The 17,073-nt window shown below is 44.5% G+C and overlaps 1 protein-coding gene across 2 annotated transcripts in view; it reads left to right on the top strand.

Annotated features, from left to right (window-relative positions):
• The window catches only part of LOC135540124 (calcium-dependent secretion activator 1-like), a 164,616-nt gene that overhangs the window by 127,991 nt on the left and 19,552 nt on the right, over positions 1–17,073 (top strand). For both annotated transcript variants that reach the window (XM_064966523.1, XM_064966525.1), the window contains 6 exons: positions 5,862–6,017; positions 6,126–6,273; positions 6,848–6,922; positions 7,020–7,103; positions 7,492–7,524; positions 8,674–8,781. In XM_064966523.1, the coding sequence (XP_064822595.1) occupies positions 5,862–6,017; positions 6,126–6,273; positions 6,848–6,922; positions 7,020–7,103; positions 7,492–7,524; positions 8,674–8,781 (604 nt within the window). The remainder of the gene's footprint in view (positions 1–5,861; positions 6,018–6,125; positions 6,274–6,847; positions 6,923–7,019; positions 7,104–7,491; positions 7,525–8,673; positions 8,782–17,073) is intronic.

The following is a 17,073-nucleotide window of genomic DNA, read 5'->3' as shown; positions in this document are numbered from 1 at the left end:
TGTCCAAGAATGGGCCGGAAGTATATAGAATGGTGTCGTCTGCATAGAGGTGGATCATGGAATCGCCTGCAGCAAGAGCAACATCATTGATATATCCAGAGAAAAGAGTTGGCCCGAGAATTGAACCCTGTGGCACCCCCATAGAGACTGCCAGAGGACCGGACAGCATGCCCTCTGATATGACACACTTTGACACACTTTAATACAGTTAAACAAAAGAAAACAAAAAGTCAAATGAGTGCAAATGAGGTAAGGAAATAAATAGGCCATGGTGGCGAAGTAATTACAATATAATTACAATATAGCAATTAAACACTGGAATGGTAGATCGGCAGAAGATGAATGTGCAGATAAAGATACTGGGGTGCAAAGGAGCAAAGTAAATAAATACCAGTATGGGGATGAGGTAGGTAGATAGATGGGCTGTTTACAGATGCAGTGATCTGTAAGTTGCTCTGACAGCTGGTGCTTAAAGCTAGTGAGGGAGATGTGAGTCTCCAGCTTCAGAGATTTTTGCAATTCATTCCGGGTCATGGGCAGCAGAGAACTGGAAGGAAAGACGACCAAAGGAAGAATTGTCTTTGGGGGTGACCAGTGAGATATACCTGCTGGAGCGCGTGCTACTAGTGGGTGCTGCAATGGTGACCAGTGAGCTGAGATAAGGCGGGGCTTTACCTAGCAGAGACTTGTAGATAACCTGTAGCCAGTAGGTTTGGCGACGAGTATGAAGCGAGGGCCAACCAACGAGAGAGTACAGGTCGCAATGGTGGGTAGTGTATGGGGCTTTGGTGACAAAACGGATGGGAGTAGAGTGTTGGAGGCTATGTTATAGATGACATCACCGAAGTCGAGGATCGATAGGATGGTCAGTTTTACGAGGGTATGTTTGGCAGCATGAGTGAAGGATGCTTTGTTGCGATATAGGAAGCCGATTCTAGATTTAATTTTGGATTGGAGATGCTTAATGTGAGTCTGGAAGGATAGTTTACAGTCTAACCAGACACCCATGTATTTGTAGTTGTCCACGTATTCTAAGTCAGAGCCGTCCAGAGTAGTGATGCTGGACGGGCGGGCAGGTGCGGGCAGTGATCGATTGAATAGCATGCATTTAGTTTTATTTGCGTTTAAGAGCAGTTGGAGGCCACGGAAGGAGAGTTGTATGGCATTGAAGCTTGTCTGGGGGTTAGTTAACACAGTGTCCAAGGAGGGGCCAGAAGTATACAGAATGGTGTCGTCTGCGTAGAGGTGGATCAGAGAATCACCAGCAGCAAGAGCAACATCATTGATGTATACAGAAAAGAGAGTCGGCCCGAGAATTGATCCCAGTGGAACACCCATAGAGACTGTCAGAGGTCCGGGCAACAGGCCCTCCGATTTGACACACTGAACTCTATCAGAGAAGTAGTTGGTAAACCAGGCGAGGCAATCATTTGAGAAACCAAGCCTGTCGAGTCTGCCAATAAGAATGTTGTGATTGACAGAGTCGAAAGCCTTGGCCAGGTCGATGAATACGGCTGCACAGTAATGTCTCTTATTGATGGCGGTTATGATGTCGTTTAGAAATTTGAGCGTGGCTGAGGTGCACCCATGACCAGATCTGAAACCAGATTGCATAGCGGAGAAGATATGGTGGGATTCGAAATGGTCAGTAATCTGTTTGTTAACTTGGCTTTCGAAGACCTTAGAAAGACAGGGTAGGATAGATATAGGTCTGTAGCAGTTTGGGTCTAGAGTGTCACCCCCTTTGAAGAGGGGGATGACCGCGGCAGCTTTCCAGTCTTTGGGAATCTCAGATAATACGAAAGAGAGGTTGAACAGGCTAGTAATAGGGGTTGCAAAAATTTTGGCAGATAATTTTAGAAAGAGAGGGTCCAGATTGTGTAGCCCGGCTGATTTGTAGGGGTCCAGATTTTGCAGCTCTTTCAGAACATCAGCTATCTGGATTTGGGTAAAGGAGAAATGGTGGGGGCTTTGGCGGGTTGCTGTGGAGGGTGCCAGGCAGTTGCCCGGCGTAGGGGTAGCCATGTGGAAAGCATGGCCAGCCGTAGAGAAATGCTTATTGAAATTCTCAATTATAGTGGATTTATCGGTGGTAACAGTGTTTCCTAGCCTCAGAGCAGTGGGCAGCTGGGAGGAGGTTGTGTTACTTATTAATAAGTATTAACACAATTATTTACTATATATTTATTTATATTTGTCCATATTGCAAGTAAGATCATCTGAAAATATTGTCGGAAACATGTTTCTTCAGTGTTTCCCTTGAGCACGTGTCAAACTCATTCCATGAAGGACCGACCATCTGCGTGTTTTCACTCCTCCCTTGTACTTGATTGATGAATTAAGGTCACTAATTATTAAAGAACTTCCCTCACCTGGTTGTCTAGGTCTTAATTGATAGTGAAAAACCCTGCCCTGGAGTGTTCATATGGTACCCCTTGTATGAATGACATTGCAGTTTGTTGTCACCATATGTTGAGTTGTCATAAGTCAACCATCTTTTGTCATTAGTCTCTTCAATGCTGATAGGATACACTTTACACATTATTTGTCACCATTAGATTTACCTCTTCAATTCAATGCAAAGATACCCTTACTTGTTTAATTTCAATAACAGATTTTTTTGTGCTAATTTGCTACTTTGTTTTGCTAATTTCCTCACCAATTGTATTTGTTTTCCTTGGCATTGCTTCTATCTAGTTTGTTTCACTTTCCCTTTTAAAACACATCCACATTACCAGTTACAGGACATTTTTTTCTGTTCTGTTTGTTTCTACACAAGAGCCTAAGAAGTAATCTGCCTGATTTGAATCTACCAAATGTCAACATCCAAATGCCCAAAGTAACAAATCTACCGCCAGTTAGCTTCCCAACAATGTCTACACCCAACTGGATTGCAACTACATGTGACTCAGTGTGTATTGAGTCTCTGTTGGAGCCTGAAACACTTGGCATGAACATATCACATGTCCTCTGGGACGCTGTCTGGCTTAACTTCTGAAGATGGACAGAAATATCCAACAGTCTTAATTTCGATGGGGTCAGCTCTGGCCTAAGGGATTTTGCAACAATTTCATTGATTTTAGCGCGTTACAGTTCATATGAGAAAATCAGTCAATTGAATATATTCATTAGGCCCTAATCTATGGAATTCACATGACTGGGAATACAGATATGCATTTTTTGATCCACAGATACCTTTAAAAAAAAATGGGTCTCACAATGGGCCTCAGGTTCTCGTCATGGTATTTTTGTGCATTCAAATTGCCATCTATAAAATGCAATTGTGTTCGTTATCCGTAGCTTATGACTACCCATACCATAACCCGACCCCCACCATGGGGCACTCTGTTCACAACGTTGACATCAGCTAGGAACTCTCCCACACAACACCTTACATGTGGTCTGGGGTTATGAGGCCGGTTGGACGTACTGCCAAATTCCCTAAAACGACGTTGGAGGCGGCTTATGGTGGAGAAATTAACATTCCATTCTCTGGAAACAGCTCTGGTGGACATTCCTGCTGCCAACATGCCAGTTGCACGCTCCCTCAAAACGTAACATCTGTGGCATTGAGTTGTGTGACAAAACTGTACATTTTAGAGTTTACTTTTATTGTCCCCAGCACAAGGTGCACCTGTGTAATGATCATGCTGTTTAATCATTTTATTGATATGCCACACCGGTCAGTTGGATGGATTATCTTAGCAAAGTTGAAATGCTCACTAACAGGGATGCAAACAAATTTGAGCACAACATTTGAGACAAATAACCTTTTTGTGCGTATGGAACATTTTTTGTATAGTTAGCTCATGGCAGCTACTCCAATATAGGTTACAATACAACTTTGGCTGTGGTAAACATTGTAGTCAATTAATCAAATTTAATATATTGCATTTTATTCATACAATAGTTTATAAAACCAAACATGCCTAACTTGCAGAAGTTGGAGAGCCTTGATCAGCCCTTGGTCTCCTGGGGTGTGTCTTTACTGAGGCATGAGCCTCTCAGATACACTCCTACTCTAATGCAGAGCATGTTAACTCATTCACCACATGATAATGATCCCCCTTTTGTTATCAACGGAATATGACATTTGCCATTTCATTAGTGAGTCTGTCAGTTGTAAAACTCCATGTCTACCTGTTAGCTCTGAGCACTCCTCCAGGGGAACCTGGAGGGAGAAAGCGTAAAGATAATTGCAAATCTACATTATGTTTAGATATGGTGATTAAAAGCACTTATCCTGCACCTTGAGCTACACCTGATACATTATCTATCCCACTTCCCAAACCAGAGTGAAACATCTTCAGCACCTACTACTAAAAGTCTGTGTCTGTGTGTGCGTGTGTGTGAGAACAGACTGAGACCCTGGCTGGCGCCAAGTTTAGGATTCCAAGTACCCGGTTTGATACCTTGTAAATGAGCACACAACAGCCAATGAGATGAAGCGGAAGTCTTGTCCCAAAGTTGCCTCTGAAGTAAAACTAATTGCAACCACCTTTCACCTCCATCGTTATTAAAGGAATACATATTCTGTCAAGGATGGTCCTAATCTCGACGCAGGTTTACTATCCTGTAAATAAGCTAGAAATATAAAACTCACCTCAAAGGAAAACTCTCAAATACCTCATTTACACAAACACATGGTTGATAATTAGGAAAAAACAGGCTTAGCCAATTCTAAAATATGTAGTTAAACACTGCCAGTGATCTGATGTTCTGTTGCCAGGGCCCCAGTTGTCCCAGTGATCTGATGTGCTGTTGCCAGGGCTCCAGTTGTCCCAGTGATCTGATGTTCTGTTGCCAGGGCCCCAGTTGTCCCAGTGATCTGATGTTCTGTTGCCAGGGCCCCAGTTGTCCCAGTGATCTGATGCTCTGTTGCCAGGGCCCCAGTTGTCCCAGTGATCTGATGTTCTGTTGCCAGGGCCCCAGTTGTCCCAGTGATCTGATGTTCTGTTGCCAGGGCCCCAGTTGTCCCAGTGATCTGATGTTCTGTTGCCTGGACCCCAGTTGCCCCATTGTTGTTGTTCTATCAGCAGCCATGTTCATGCCAAGGCCCTAGCATGGGGAGTGTGGTTAAAGTAGGCAGTGTTTCGAAAGGGAGAGCTTTTCATTTTTCTCCTACAGCATGTGTTTGAACTGAATGGTGGAAAGACACAAATATATTTTTAAGCTGATTAAAAAACAACAGAATGGAATCATGCAAAATGATACACCATTATTAAACGAGGCCAAACCAAAGCCAGAGTTTAAAAGTGTTGTTTGTTTCTTTCCATCATATCCCTCTGACCTCCAGTCTGTGGAAGGGAGGTCAGATCCCTGTTTACCCTGTGTTGGAGCTCTTACCTATGGGTACTAGCTGTCAGGAGGCCCCTTTGTGGCTGGAGAGAGCTGCTCTCTCTATTTAAACGGTTTAGGGGAAGGGGACAGGGAGTGAGACAGTCTCTTCCACAGCATCGGAAAGCAACCCCACCCTTCATAGTGCTTTTCCAGAGTTTACTAACTAACTGACCAACCTACAGTGTGCATGGACCCCTACTCTTTCCCTTGTTCTAATAACCACTCAACTCACTGTGATTATTGATTGGTCAAATACATATTCATGTCTGTCTATTTTTTTTACCATACACTGATTGATACCTTGGAGAGCACAATTTATAGAACCACATTGGCCAGGAACAAGTTGACGATAGTGTTTTTCATTCAAAATATTTTAACCCATCAGTAAATGTTAAAAATAACCGAAATAAATTGAATTCTGAGACCTGGATTTGCCCCATCCTCTTTGACCCTTGATGGAGTCTTTTACCCCCCATGTTAGGTACCAGTGTTATAACCTCTGCCCTGTGATTCCTGTCCAGTAACGGCTCGGGGACGTCAGAGGACCTGTTCTGGAAGCTGGACGCTCTACAGACCTTCATCAGAGACCTGCACTGGCCTGAGGAGGAGTTTGGCAAACATCTGGAGAGTAGGCTGAAACTCATGTCCAGCGACATGATTGAGTCCTGCATCAAACGGTGAGAGGACGGGCCTGAATGAGACACTTGCTTACACACAATTACACACACACATTGTGGGTATGTGTATAGTTTTGCAACCTCTCTCCTTAATCTCCTTGTCTCCAGGACGCGGGTGGCCTTTGAAGCCAAGCTCCAGAAGAGCAGTCGGACCACAGACTTCCGGGTGCCTCAGTCCATCTGCACCATGTTCAACGTGATGGTGGATGCAAAGGCCCAATCAGCCAAGCTGTGTGCCATGGAGCTGGGACAGGAGGTACAGTAGGCCTTCTATCAGACATACAATACCATCTTATATCAGTCCACCTCCACAGCCTCACACCAACATGCATATTTACACAGTGTTTGAAACAGTGTAAAGTTTTCACCTATTATATTCCAGAGGGAATATTATGTTTATGATTCTATTAATGTCTAATAGTGATTTCTCTGATATATCACTGAGCATGTGGAACTGGATATACAGATCAGTGGCTAACAATTCAATTGAAATCTCACCCCTGGTTCCCAAATGTATAATTAGCCGCCATTGCAGTCTTCCGATACTTTTTGTTTTGATTTCATTAACATATGTGTAGATGCTACTGAATATACATGGAGTAGATGTGAGAGTCTTCATATCCGCACAATCTAGAGACAGGTACCAATTACCAGAGCAGAATGAATTAGTCGGAGGTCTTTTACATGGCTCACGTTGAGACATAAGAATGCTGTCACACTACTGATTAGCATATTGGCCTACTGTGAGACCTGGTAGCAACAAACAGAAGGGGTGGGAAGGTAGGAAAGCTGGACTTGACATTGTCACTAACATGTCTCTTTCCTTACAGAGACAGTACCATTCCCAAATTGACGCTCTTATAGAGGAGACTGTGAAGGAGATGATCACCTTACTAGTAGCAAAGGTGCTGTTACTGTCTTACTCATATCTGAAAGTGATATGACATGAATGTTGTTTTTAATGTGTTGGACTTGCCAGTAACACAACTCCCTGTCTGTCAGTTTGTGGTCATTCTAGATAGTGTCCTAGCCAAACTGTCCAGATACGACGAGGGCACTCTCTTCTCCTCCTTCCTCTCTTTCACAGTAAGAATGCACTCCTTCTCTCATTCCCCTCTTTGTCAGTGTACACTGCATACAGAACTGGACACTGATCTTGTAATTATTTTATTCGTCATTGGGTAGGAATAGTCTTGTTCAAATAATGTACAGCTTTTCCCTCAGTTTTCTCATGATAACACTCCCACTGCAGGAACAGGTTTTCGTAGGTTTCCTGAACATTGTTATAGAAGTCTAATTAACTTCTGAGTTCACTTTGCAACTACATTTCCTGACATGACTGACTTAATGAGCATACTGCAGTCACACACTGAAGCTACACTCACATGAAACAGCTTTTGTAATGAAAGGAACCTGCACAGTTGGACTCTCAAGTCTTTCCTTTTCACCTAATCTCTCTCTGTCTCATTTCAAGGTGAAAGCTGCCTCAAAGTATGTGGATGTACCTGTAAGTGAAAATAGTGTTGTTATCAGTTCTTGTGTTTCTCTTATCCCAGTCCAAGTGTGTGTGCGTGCATATGAGTCATTCTTGTATTTATTTATGTGCATGCACACGTATCTTGCCATGGTTTTCCATAGAGTCTCAGGAAATGTCCAGATGGATGTCTTTTTTTGGTTTAGTTGCCATTCATATGGTTATGGACAGAATCAGCTGGCTAGGCCTGCCATGTGGCACACATTGTGAGTCTCTGTTGTGTTGTGTAACAAAAGCACACCAGGATTCTGCCTCTGGGGCAGAACGCTAGCTGTGTTCTGCTTTAAACAGCACCTCAGAGGAGTATCACTTCACTGCCAATCGATCCACATGTCAACAAGGCACTTTTTAAATGAATGCCTTGTCGGTGAATCTGTGATTAGGCCTCTTATGTCCGTGGGCCCAAAGCCCTAGCTTCTGCATGGTAATGGTTTGTTTAATGCACAAAATACAATTACAGTGGAGAAACATACTAATTTGCACCCTTTGGAACCACTCAGGGATGTGTTAACAAACTAAATTCAGTTTACAGTGTCTGATGATTACAAATTCATATTACCTCGTCCAATGGCATGGGGGGATGCGTTTCATATACCGGAGAAGATGCGGGAGTGGGAAAGGCACACACACACACACACACACACACACACATAAACACACACATACGTTAACACACACACACACATAAACACACACACACAAATTGAGTGTCTTATTTGCAAACTCATTGTCCTGTGTGAATATTTGAGCTGGTATGAGAAATGGCAGCCCTCCTAACAATCTGTTCAGCAGCCTGATCATGTGTTCCTGGCTCCTCTGTTCACTTTGCACATTCCCAGACTGTTACGGAGGATTCTGGGCCAAGTGCACATCTCTAATAGGAAGTTCAGTGACAATATCCCATATCTCTGGGTCTATACGCACTGCAAATGAAACACCTCTCCAGAAATGTCAACCATGAACTCTGATTTCTCTGAGATGAAAAGGACAATTTGATAACACTTTAGTGTAATGTTTATTTTAATAGCTGTCTGTTGTATCTGATTTTCCTTGGCTAATTACTCCGTTTCCCTCTCCTTTTCTCATCTCCCTCTCTCTGTCTCTATGTGGTGTGTCCTGCAGAAGCCTGGGATGGATGTTGCCGACGGTTACGTGACCTTTGTGCGCCATTCTCAGGACATGCTGCGGGATAAGGTCAATGAGGAGGTTTACATAGAAAGGTTATTTGATGTAAGTAATCAATGCCTTCTCCTCCCTTACAAGGGGAGGCTCTCCAAAATGTGATTAAACAGTCTGCTCTGAGGGATAAGTCACATTTTGAACAGCTTTCTGCCTTCTCTTCCACAGCTGTACAAGTAGCTCTCTCTCTCGCTCGCTTGCTCTCTCTCTCTCTCTCTCTCTCTCTCTCGCTTGCTCTCTCTCTCTCGCTTGCTCTCTCTCTCTCGCTTTCTCGCTCACTCGCTTGCTCTCTCTCTCTCTCTCTCTCTCGCTCTCTCACTTGCTTGCTCTCTCTCTCTCGCTCTCTCGCTCTCTCTCTCGCTCTCTCGCTCTCTCGCTCTCTTGCTCTCTCTCTCGCTCTCTCGCTCGCTTGCTCTCTCTCTCTCTCTCTCTCTCTCTATACACCCTCCTTCCTTTACTTCCAAATCTTCCCTCCAGTCTGAATAGACTATGCTCTACCCTGTGTTTATTCTACTGTAGTGTTCTGCGTCTTTTTATGTCTGTTTGTTTGAGACATGCAACACCTTGAGGAGGATTATCTTAAGCAGTGTTCTCTCTCTCTGTGAGTCAGCAGACAATGGTTAATCAATTAATCAATTAAAGACCACGCAATACAATGCATTTCTATAAGATGACTTAATACATCCCCCTGTCTAGATTCTGTCTTCAGCCGTTAGAATACATTGTGTTCCTCCACTAATTGATTTGTAGGAACATTAATAATCAGATCAAAAGTTTAGGGTTAGTAGGTCAAGGTTATGCTGACCCCCATCACTGCTGATCAGTTCCCTACGTTGGACTGTATACAAGACATTTGAAACTGTGTCCAATAAAAATTCTTCCTCATAGTAGAAACAAATAGGAAGGAGGGCATCTGACCCTGGTCTTATTATAATGAGAGGAGATAGAAAGAATGAAAGAAAGGGACAGAGAGAAATATGTGTGAGTATTGGAGAGTGAATTAAGTTGAGGGATAAATGAGAAAAGAGAACACTGTCTTAACCTAGATGATGTTCCAAGCTATTTCTTATCTAAATAGTCCTTTGTGATGCATGTTGACCCATTTGTCCACTGCTCTTTTCAAGGGAGGACCTCAGATTGCACCTATGTGTGCATGTGTGCGTGTGTTGCTTCCCTGAAGGCCTTCTGGCATGACCTGGCTTCTCTCTTGTCAGTCTTCTCTGAGTGAACGTGTCTCTTCTCCATGTTTGTTTCTCTTGCTGCTTTGACCTGCTGTTTGCCTTGTATCCTCTTCTCTCAGAAGAGCATTTCTTCTCTGATTATAGCAGAGGCCTCAATCTCTCTCTCTCTCTATATGTCACTCTCTATCTGTTCTCCCTCTGGCAGTACTGTGGCGTATGAAGGTGTCCTGCTGCACTGCAGGACTCCATTGCTGTTGTCCTTTTCTTGTTGCTCCGCTCAACATGACCAAGGCGTGATACTTCTCTGCTGCTGTTTCTGTGTGTTTAGGCTCAGTGATTTAAAAAAAAGCATAAAAAGGCCCTGGGTTTTCTGTGTATTTTCCTTCCAACTCTTTCTTTTTCTCACTTGAACCATCAATTCCTTTCAACATTTCTTTCATCTTTACTTTCTAAACCTTTCCAAACACATATTCTTCTGTTTCTGTTTCCCCCCTATTCTCGCTTAGCTATATATTTTGAAATGAAACTTATCTCTCATGTCAAATTTGTTTCAACACATTATGCCCAGTGGCATGATTCAGAGTCAAATAATCTTCCTATGTACATCTACTAACATGGCCCATCTCCCTGTAAATTCACCCCATACATACATACATACATACATACATACATACATACATACATACATACATACATACATACATACATACATACATACATACATACATACATACATACATACATACATACATACATACATACATACATACATACATACATACATACATACATACATACATACATACATACATACATACATACATACATACATACATACATACATACATACATACATACATACATACATACATACATGCATGCATGCATGCATGCATGCATGCATGCATGCATGCATGCATGCATACATACATACATACATACATACATACATACATACATACATACATACATACATACATACATACATACATACATACATACATACATACATGACAAATGACAAAGCAAAAACAGGTTTTTAGACATGTTTACAACTGTATTAAAAGTAAAAAACAGATACCTTATTTACATAAGTATTTTGCTATGAGAATCAAAATTGAGCTCAGGTGCCTCCTGTTTCCATTGATCATCCTTGAGATGTTTCTACAACTTGATTGGAGTCCACTTGTGGTAAATTCAATTGATTGGACATGATTTGGAAAGGCACACACCTGTCTATATAAGGTCCCACAGTTCACAGCGCATGCCAGAGCAAAAACCAAGCCATGAAGTCCAAAGGAATTGTCCGTAGAGCTCCGAAACAGGATGGTGTCGAGGTACAGATCTGGGGAAGGGTACCAAAAAATGTCTGCAGCATTGAAAGTCCCCGTGAACACAGTGTCCTCCATCATTCTTAAATGGAAGAAGTTTGGAACCACCAAGACTCTTCTTAGAGCTAGCCTCCTGGCCAAACGGAGCAATTGGGGGAGAAGGGCCTTGGTCAGGGAGGTAACCAAGAACCCGATAGTCACTCTGACAGAGTTCCTCTGTGGAGATGGGAAAATCTTCCAGAAGGACAACCATCTTTGCAGCACTCCGCCAATCAGGTCTTATGATAGAGTGACCAAACGGAAGCCACTCCTCAGTAAAAGGCACATGGCAGCCCACTTGGAGTTTGCCAAAAGCCACCCAAAGACTCTTAGACCATGAGAAACAAGATTCTCTGGTCTGCTGAAATCAAGATTGAACTCTTTGGCCTGAATGCCAAGCGTCACATCTGGAGGAAACCTGGCACCATTCCTACAGTGAAGCATGGTGGTGGCAGCATCATGCTGTGTGGATGTTTTTCAGCGGCAGGGACTGGGAGACTAGTCAGGATTGAGGCAAATATGAACAGAGCAAAGCACAGAGAGATTATTAATGATCCTGCTCCAGAGTGCTCAGGACCTCAAACTGGGGAGAAGATTCACCTTCCAAAAGGCAACGACCCTAAGCACCAGACAATGCAGGAGTGGCTTCGGAACAAGACTCTGAATGTACTTGAGTGGCCCACTCAGAGCCCGGACTTGAATCCGATCAAACATCTCTGGAGAGACCTGAAAATATCTGTGAAGCAATGCTCCCCATCCAACCTGACAGAGCTTGAGAGGATCTGCAGAGAGGAATGGAAGAAACTCCCCAAATACAGGTGTACCAAGCTTGTAGTGTCATACCAGAGAAGACTTGAAGCTGTGATCGTTGCCAAAGATGCTTCAACAAAGTCCTGAGTAAAAGTTCTGAATACTTAAAATATATTTCAGTTTTACATTTTTTATAAATTTGTTAAAATGTATAAAAACCTGTTTTTACTTTGTCATTATGAATTATTTTGTGTAGATTGGTAAGGGGGAAAAACTATTTCATACATTTTATAATAAGGCTGTAATGTAACAAAATGTGGAAAAAGTCAAGCAGTCTGAATACTTTCCAAATGCACTGTACATACAGTACATACATGCTCCCAAGTTGGTCAGCAGTCTAAGGCACTGCATCTCAGTGCTAGAGGCGTCACTATATACCCTGGTTCGATTCCAGACTGTATCACATCCGGCCGTGATTGTGAGTCCCATAGAGCGGCGCACAATTGTCCCAATTGTACAATCATGCACTCAGCTCTCTCCAGGATTTAAGCACCCCTCCCTCAACAACCTCCTTGGCATGCAAACAACACTGAAGGACACATTTTGACAGCACACAAGTGCAGGGATGCTGACAAAACAGAGACAATTGTTTGAATTACTCTACATAGCACTTGGACTAGTTTAATATTGTGAGTATTACAGTCAGGTTTGGCAACATCTCCACATTCTTAAGCTGTCAAAATGAGGGTCAAATGGTGAGGCTCCCTCAAACTAGTTAGTATAGGATCAGATCACTTAAAAGTTACTGCTTCTCAGGCAAAAACATTCTACCTTCACCGACACCCCCGATCACACTGTATAGAAGGATCCAAAGCACATGGGGATCATACCACTTAGACTTGATTTGATTGTTTATTTGTTTTGTTCTTTTAATTCCAGGGATAATCATTTATTCTATTACAAATTACACAGTAGCATGTGCTGTTGTCTGTAAACTACATTTGGATCCTGTCAGACAGAAACGTACTTGTAACGGCTTTCTTCTACCTCCTTCTCTGACGAAGAGGTGGAATAAGGATCGGACCAAAATGCAACGTGGTTTGTTCGATACATCTTTAATTATGACGAAACACGAACAATACAAAACAACAAACGTCAAAAACCGAAACAGCCCTGACTGGTGCAACAAACACAGAGACAGGAACAATCACCCACAAACACACAGTGAAACCCAGGCAACCTAAATAGGGTCCCAATCAGAGACAACGATAATCACCTGACTCTGATTGAGAACCGCCTCAGGCAGCCATGGACTAATCTATACACCCCACACAACCCCAAGACGAAACACACTACAAATAAACCCATGTCACACCCTGGCCTGACTCAATAAATGAAGATAACATAATAAATATAGACCAGGGCGTGACAGAACCCCCCCCCTAAGGTGCGGACTCCCGGACGCACATCAAAACAATAGGGAGGGTCCGGGTGGGCGCCTGTCCATGGCGGCGGCTCCGGCTCAGGACGTGGAACCCACTCTATGAATGTCTTAGTCCCCCCTCCTCGCGTCCTAGGATTGTCCACCCTCGTCGCCGACCATGGCCTAGTAGTCCTCACCCAGAACCCCACTGGACTGAAGGGCAGCTCGGGACAGAGGGGCAGCTCGGGACAGAAGGGCAGCTCGGGACAGAGGGGCAGCTCGGGACAGAGAGGCAGCTCGGGACAGAGGGGCAGCTCGGGACAGAGGGGCAGCTCGGGACAGAGGAAGCCCAGCACTGAGAGGAAGCCCATCACTGAGAGGAAGCCCAGCCAGGCAGTTGAATCCGGCAGATCCTGGCTGGCTGGCAGTTCTGGCAGATCCTGGCTGACTGGCAGATCTGGAAGAGTCTGGCTGACTAGCGGATCTGGAAGAGTCTGGTTGACTAGCGGATCTGGAAGAGTCTGGTTGACTAGCAGATCTGGAAGAGTCTGGTTGACTAGCAGATCTGGAAGATTCTGGTTGACTGGCAGATCTGGAAGAGTCTGGCTGACTGGCAGATCTGGAAGAGTCTGGTTGACTGGCAGATCTGGAAGAGTCTGGTTGACTGGAAGATCTGGAAGAGTCTGGTTGACTGGCAGATCTGGAAGAGTCTGGCTGACTGGCAGATCTGGAAGAGTCTGGCTGACTGGCAGATCTGGAAGAGTCTGGCTGACTGGCAGATCTGGAAGAGTCTGACTGACTGGCAGATCTGGAAGAGTCTGGTTGACTGGCAGATCTGGAAGAGTCTGGCTGACTGGCGGATCCTGGCAGACTGACAGCTCTGGCGACTTCTTGCAGACTGACAGCTCTGGCTGCTCCATGCAGACTAACAGCTCTGGCAGCTCCTTGCAGACTGGCAGCTCCTTGCAGACTGGCAGCTCCTTGCAGACTGGCAGCTCCATGCAGACTAACAGCTCTGGCAGCTCCTTGCAGACTGGCAGCCTTGCAGACTGGCAGCTCTGGCTGCTCCAAGCAGACTGACAGCTCTGGCTGCTCCATGCAGACTGGCAGGCTCTGGCTGTTCCATGCAGACTGGCAGCTCTGGCTGCTCCATGCAGACTGACAGCTCTGGCTGCTCCATGCAGACTGGCAGCTCTGGCTGCTCCATGCAGACTGGCAGCTCTGGCTGCTCCATGCAGACTGGCCTTCTCTGGCTGCTCCATGCAGACTGACAGCTCTGGCTGCTCCATGCAGACTGGCAGCTCTGGCTGCGCTAAACGGGCAGGAGACTCCGGCAACGCTGTAGAGGCGGAAGGCTCTGGCAGCGCTAAACAGGCGGAGACTCCGGCAGCGCAGGAGAGGAGGAAAGCTCCAACAGCGCTGAACAGGCGGGAGGCTCCGGCAGCGCAGGAGAGGCGAGGCGCACTGTAGGCCTGATGCGTGGTGCTGGCACTGATGGTACTGGGCCGAGGACACGCACAGGAAGCCTGGTACGGGGAGCTGCCACCGGAGGGCTGGTGTGTGGAGGTGGCACAGGATGGGCTAGACCGTGAATGCGTACTGGAGATCTTGAGAGCAGTGTTGGCGCAGGACGTGCAAGGCTAGGGATGTGCACAGGAGGCCTGGTGCGTGAGGCTGGCACCAACTTCACCAGCCAACTAACATGCACCTCAGGACGAGTATGGAGCGCTGACCCAGGTGCCATCAAATCCCTGACACGTTCCGTCGGGCGAATTCCATGCAAAAAGCACCAACACAGCAACTCCCTCATTTCTCTCTCCTCCAATTTCCCCATTAACTCCTTCACAGTCTCTGCTTCGCTCACCTCCAACACCGGTTCTGTTCTCCTCCTTGGCTCCTCACGATAAACAGGGAGAGTGAGCTCAGGTCTGACTCCTGACTCTGCCACACTCTCCCTGAGCCCCCCCCAAGAAATTTTTGGGGCTGACTCTCGGGCTTCCATCCATCTCGCCGCGCTGCCTCCTCATACCAGCGCCTCTCAGCTCTCGCCGCCTCCAGTTCTTCTTTGGGGCGGCGATATTCTCCAGGCTGATTCCAGGGTCCTTCTCCGAACAATTTCTCCTCCCAATTCCAAAAGTCCTGTGATCGCTGTTGCTGCCTTTGTTGCTTCTCCTGTGGCTCCTGCCCGTTGACACGTTGCTTGGTCCGTTTGTGGTGGGTGATTCTGTAACGGCTTTCTTCTACCTCCTTCTCTGACGAAGAGGTGGAATAAGGATCGGACCAAAATGCAACGTGGTTCGTTCGATACATCTTTAATTATGACGAAACACGAACAATACAAAACAACAAACGTTGAAAACCGAAACAGCCGAAACAGAATTGGGAGGAGAAATTGTTCGGAGAAGGACCTGACTGGTGCAACAAACACAGAGGCAGTAACAATCACCCACAAACACACAGTGAAACCCAGGCTACCTAAATAGGGTTCCCAATCAGAGACAACGATAATCACCTGACTCTGATTGAGAACCGCCTCAGGCAGCCATGGACTAATCTATACACCCCACACAACCCCAAGACGAAACACACTACAAATAAACCCATGTCACACCCTGGCCTGACTCAATAAATGAAGATAACATAATACATTTAGACCAGGGCGTGACAGTACTGATTTACGTTAGTCTTGCTTCAGATGCTATTTCTTTTAAATATTTCATAGGGTAACATTAGAACTTTCTGGTGCTTACTTCTGACTGATGCCAAATGCTATGTCAGGGGTTCCAAACTGTTTTGCTTTGTGACCCACTAATTCAGGTGTCTTTTGAGTCGTGACCCACCATAAAGGTTAAGCGGTAAAAAAAACATACAGACCAAAGTATAATTAAAAATATAATCTTGTCAGCTGAGAGAAATGATGCAGTTTCAAAGCTAATCTTGTGTAATTCCACACATCCTGCTATGGAGCTGAAAGAAAATGGTGCAATTTTAAACATTTTGCCATGAAGCTGAGATAACATTTAGCCTTTTTTAAGCTAATGTGTTCTTAGGGCGTAAACATTAAAACAAAATAAATGGAGGATTATTGAAAAATGTATAAATCCATTATCTTTTCTACATACCGTACTTTCTATTTGGTTTTAGTCATTTAAGTTTACTCTGAAATAATTGTTATATCCCGAAAATGTATTTTCCATCCCGCGACCCACTTGCACCCCTGCCCATTATGTAGTGGTTCTTGTTTTGATGAATTATTAAACATGTTAAGGTAATCATGAAGTTATTACCATTTTACAATGTTATTTATCAGACAAAAAAACAACAACATGTGAATCAGAATGCCTTTATTTTGGCTAAATACTTTTTTAGTGGAATAGTTTTTTCCCTTCAAGAAATCAACTCTTTCCCCCCCTGCCCATCCAGGATATTCATTTTGATGTGAAATTGAGTTTCATTTGATGTGTGTTGATGGCATCCCATAATAGATGGCTGTGAAGATTATCAGGAGACAAGATTTGAATTCTATTTGATCATAATAGAAACAATTTAATAGATGAGAATGTTGACCTTATAAAAGGACCTTTTGGCCTGAACATTATTATTACTCTGTGTACTGCTG

Source organism: Oncorhynchus masou, chromosome 5 (assembly GCF_036934945.1).
Source record: "Oncorhynchus masou masou isolate Uvic2021 chromosome 5, UVic_Omas_1.1, whole genome shotgun sequence".
Taxonomy (NCBI): Eukaryota; Metazoa; Chordata; class Actinopteri; order Salmoniformes; family Salmonidae; genus Oncorhynchus; species Oncorhynchus masou.
Note: the sequence above shows the minus strand (reverse complement) of the source record. Positions and strands in the feature narration are given on the sequence as shown.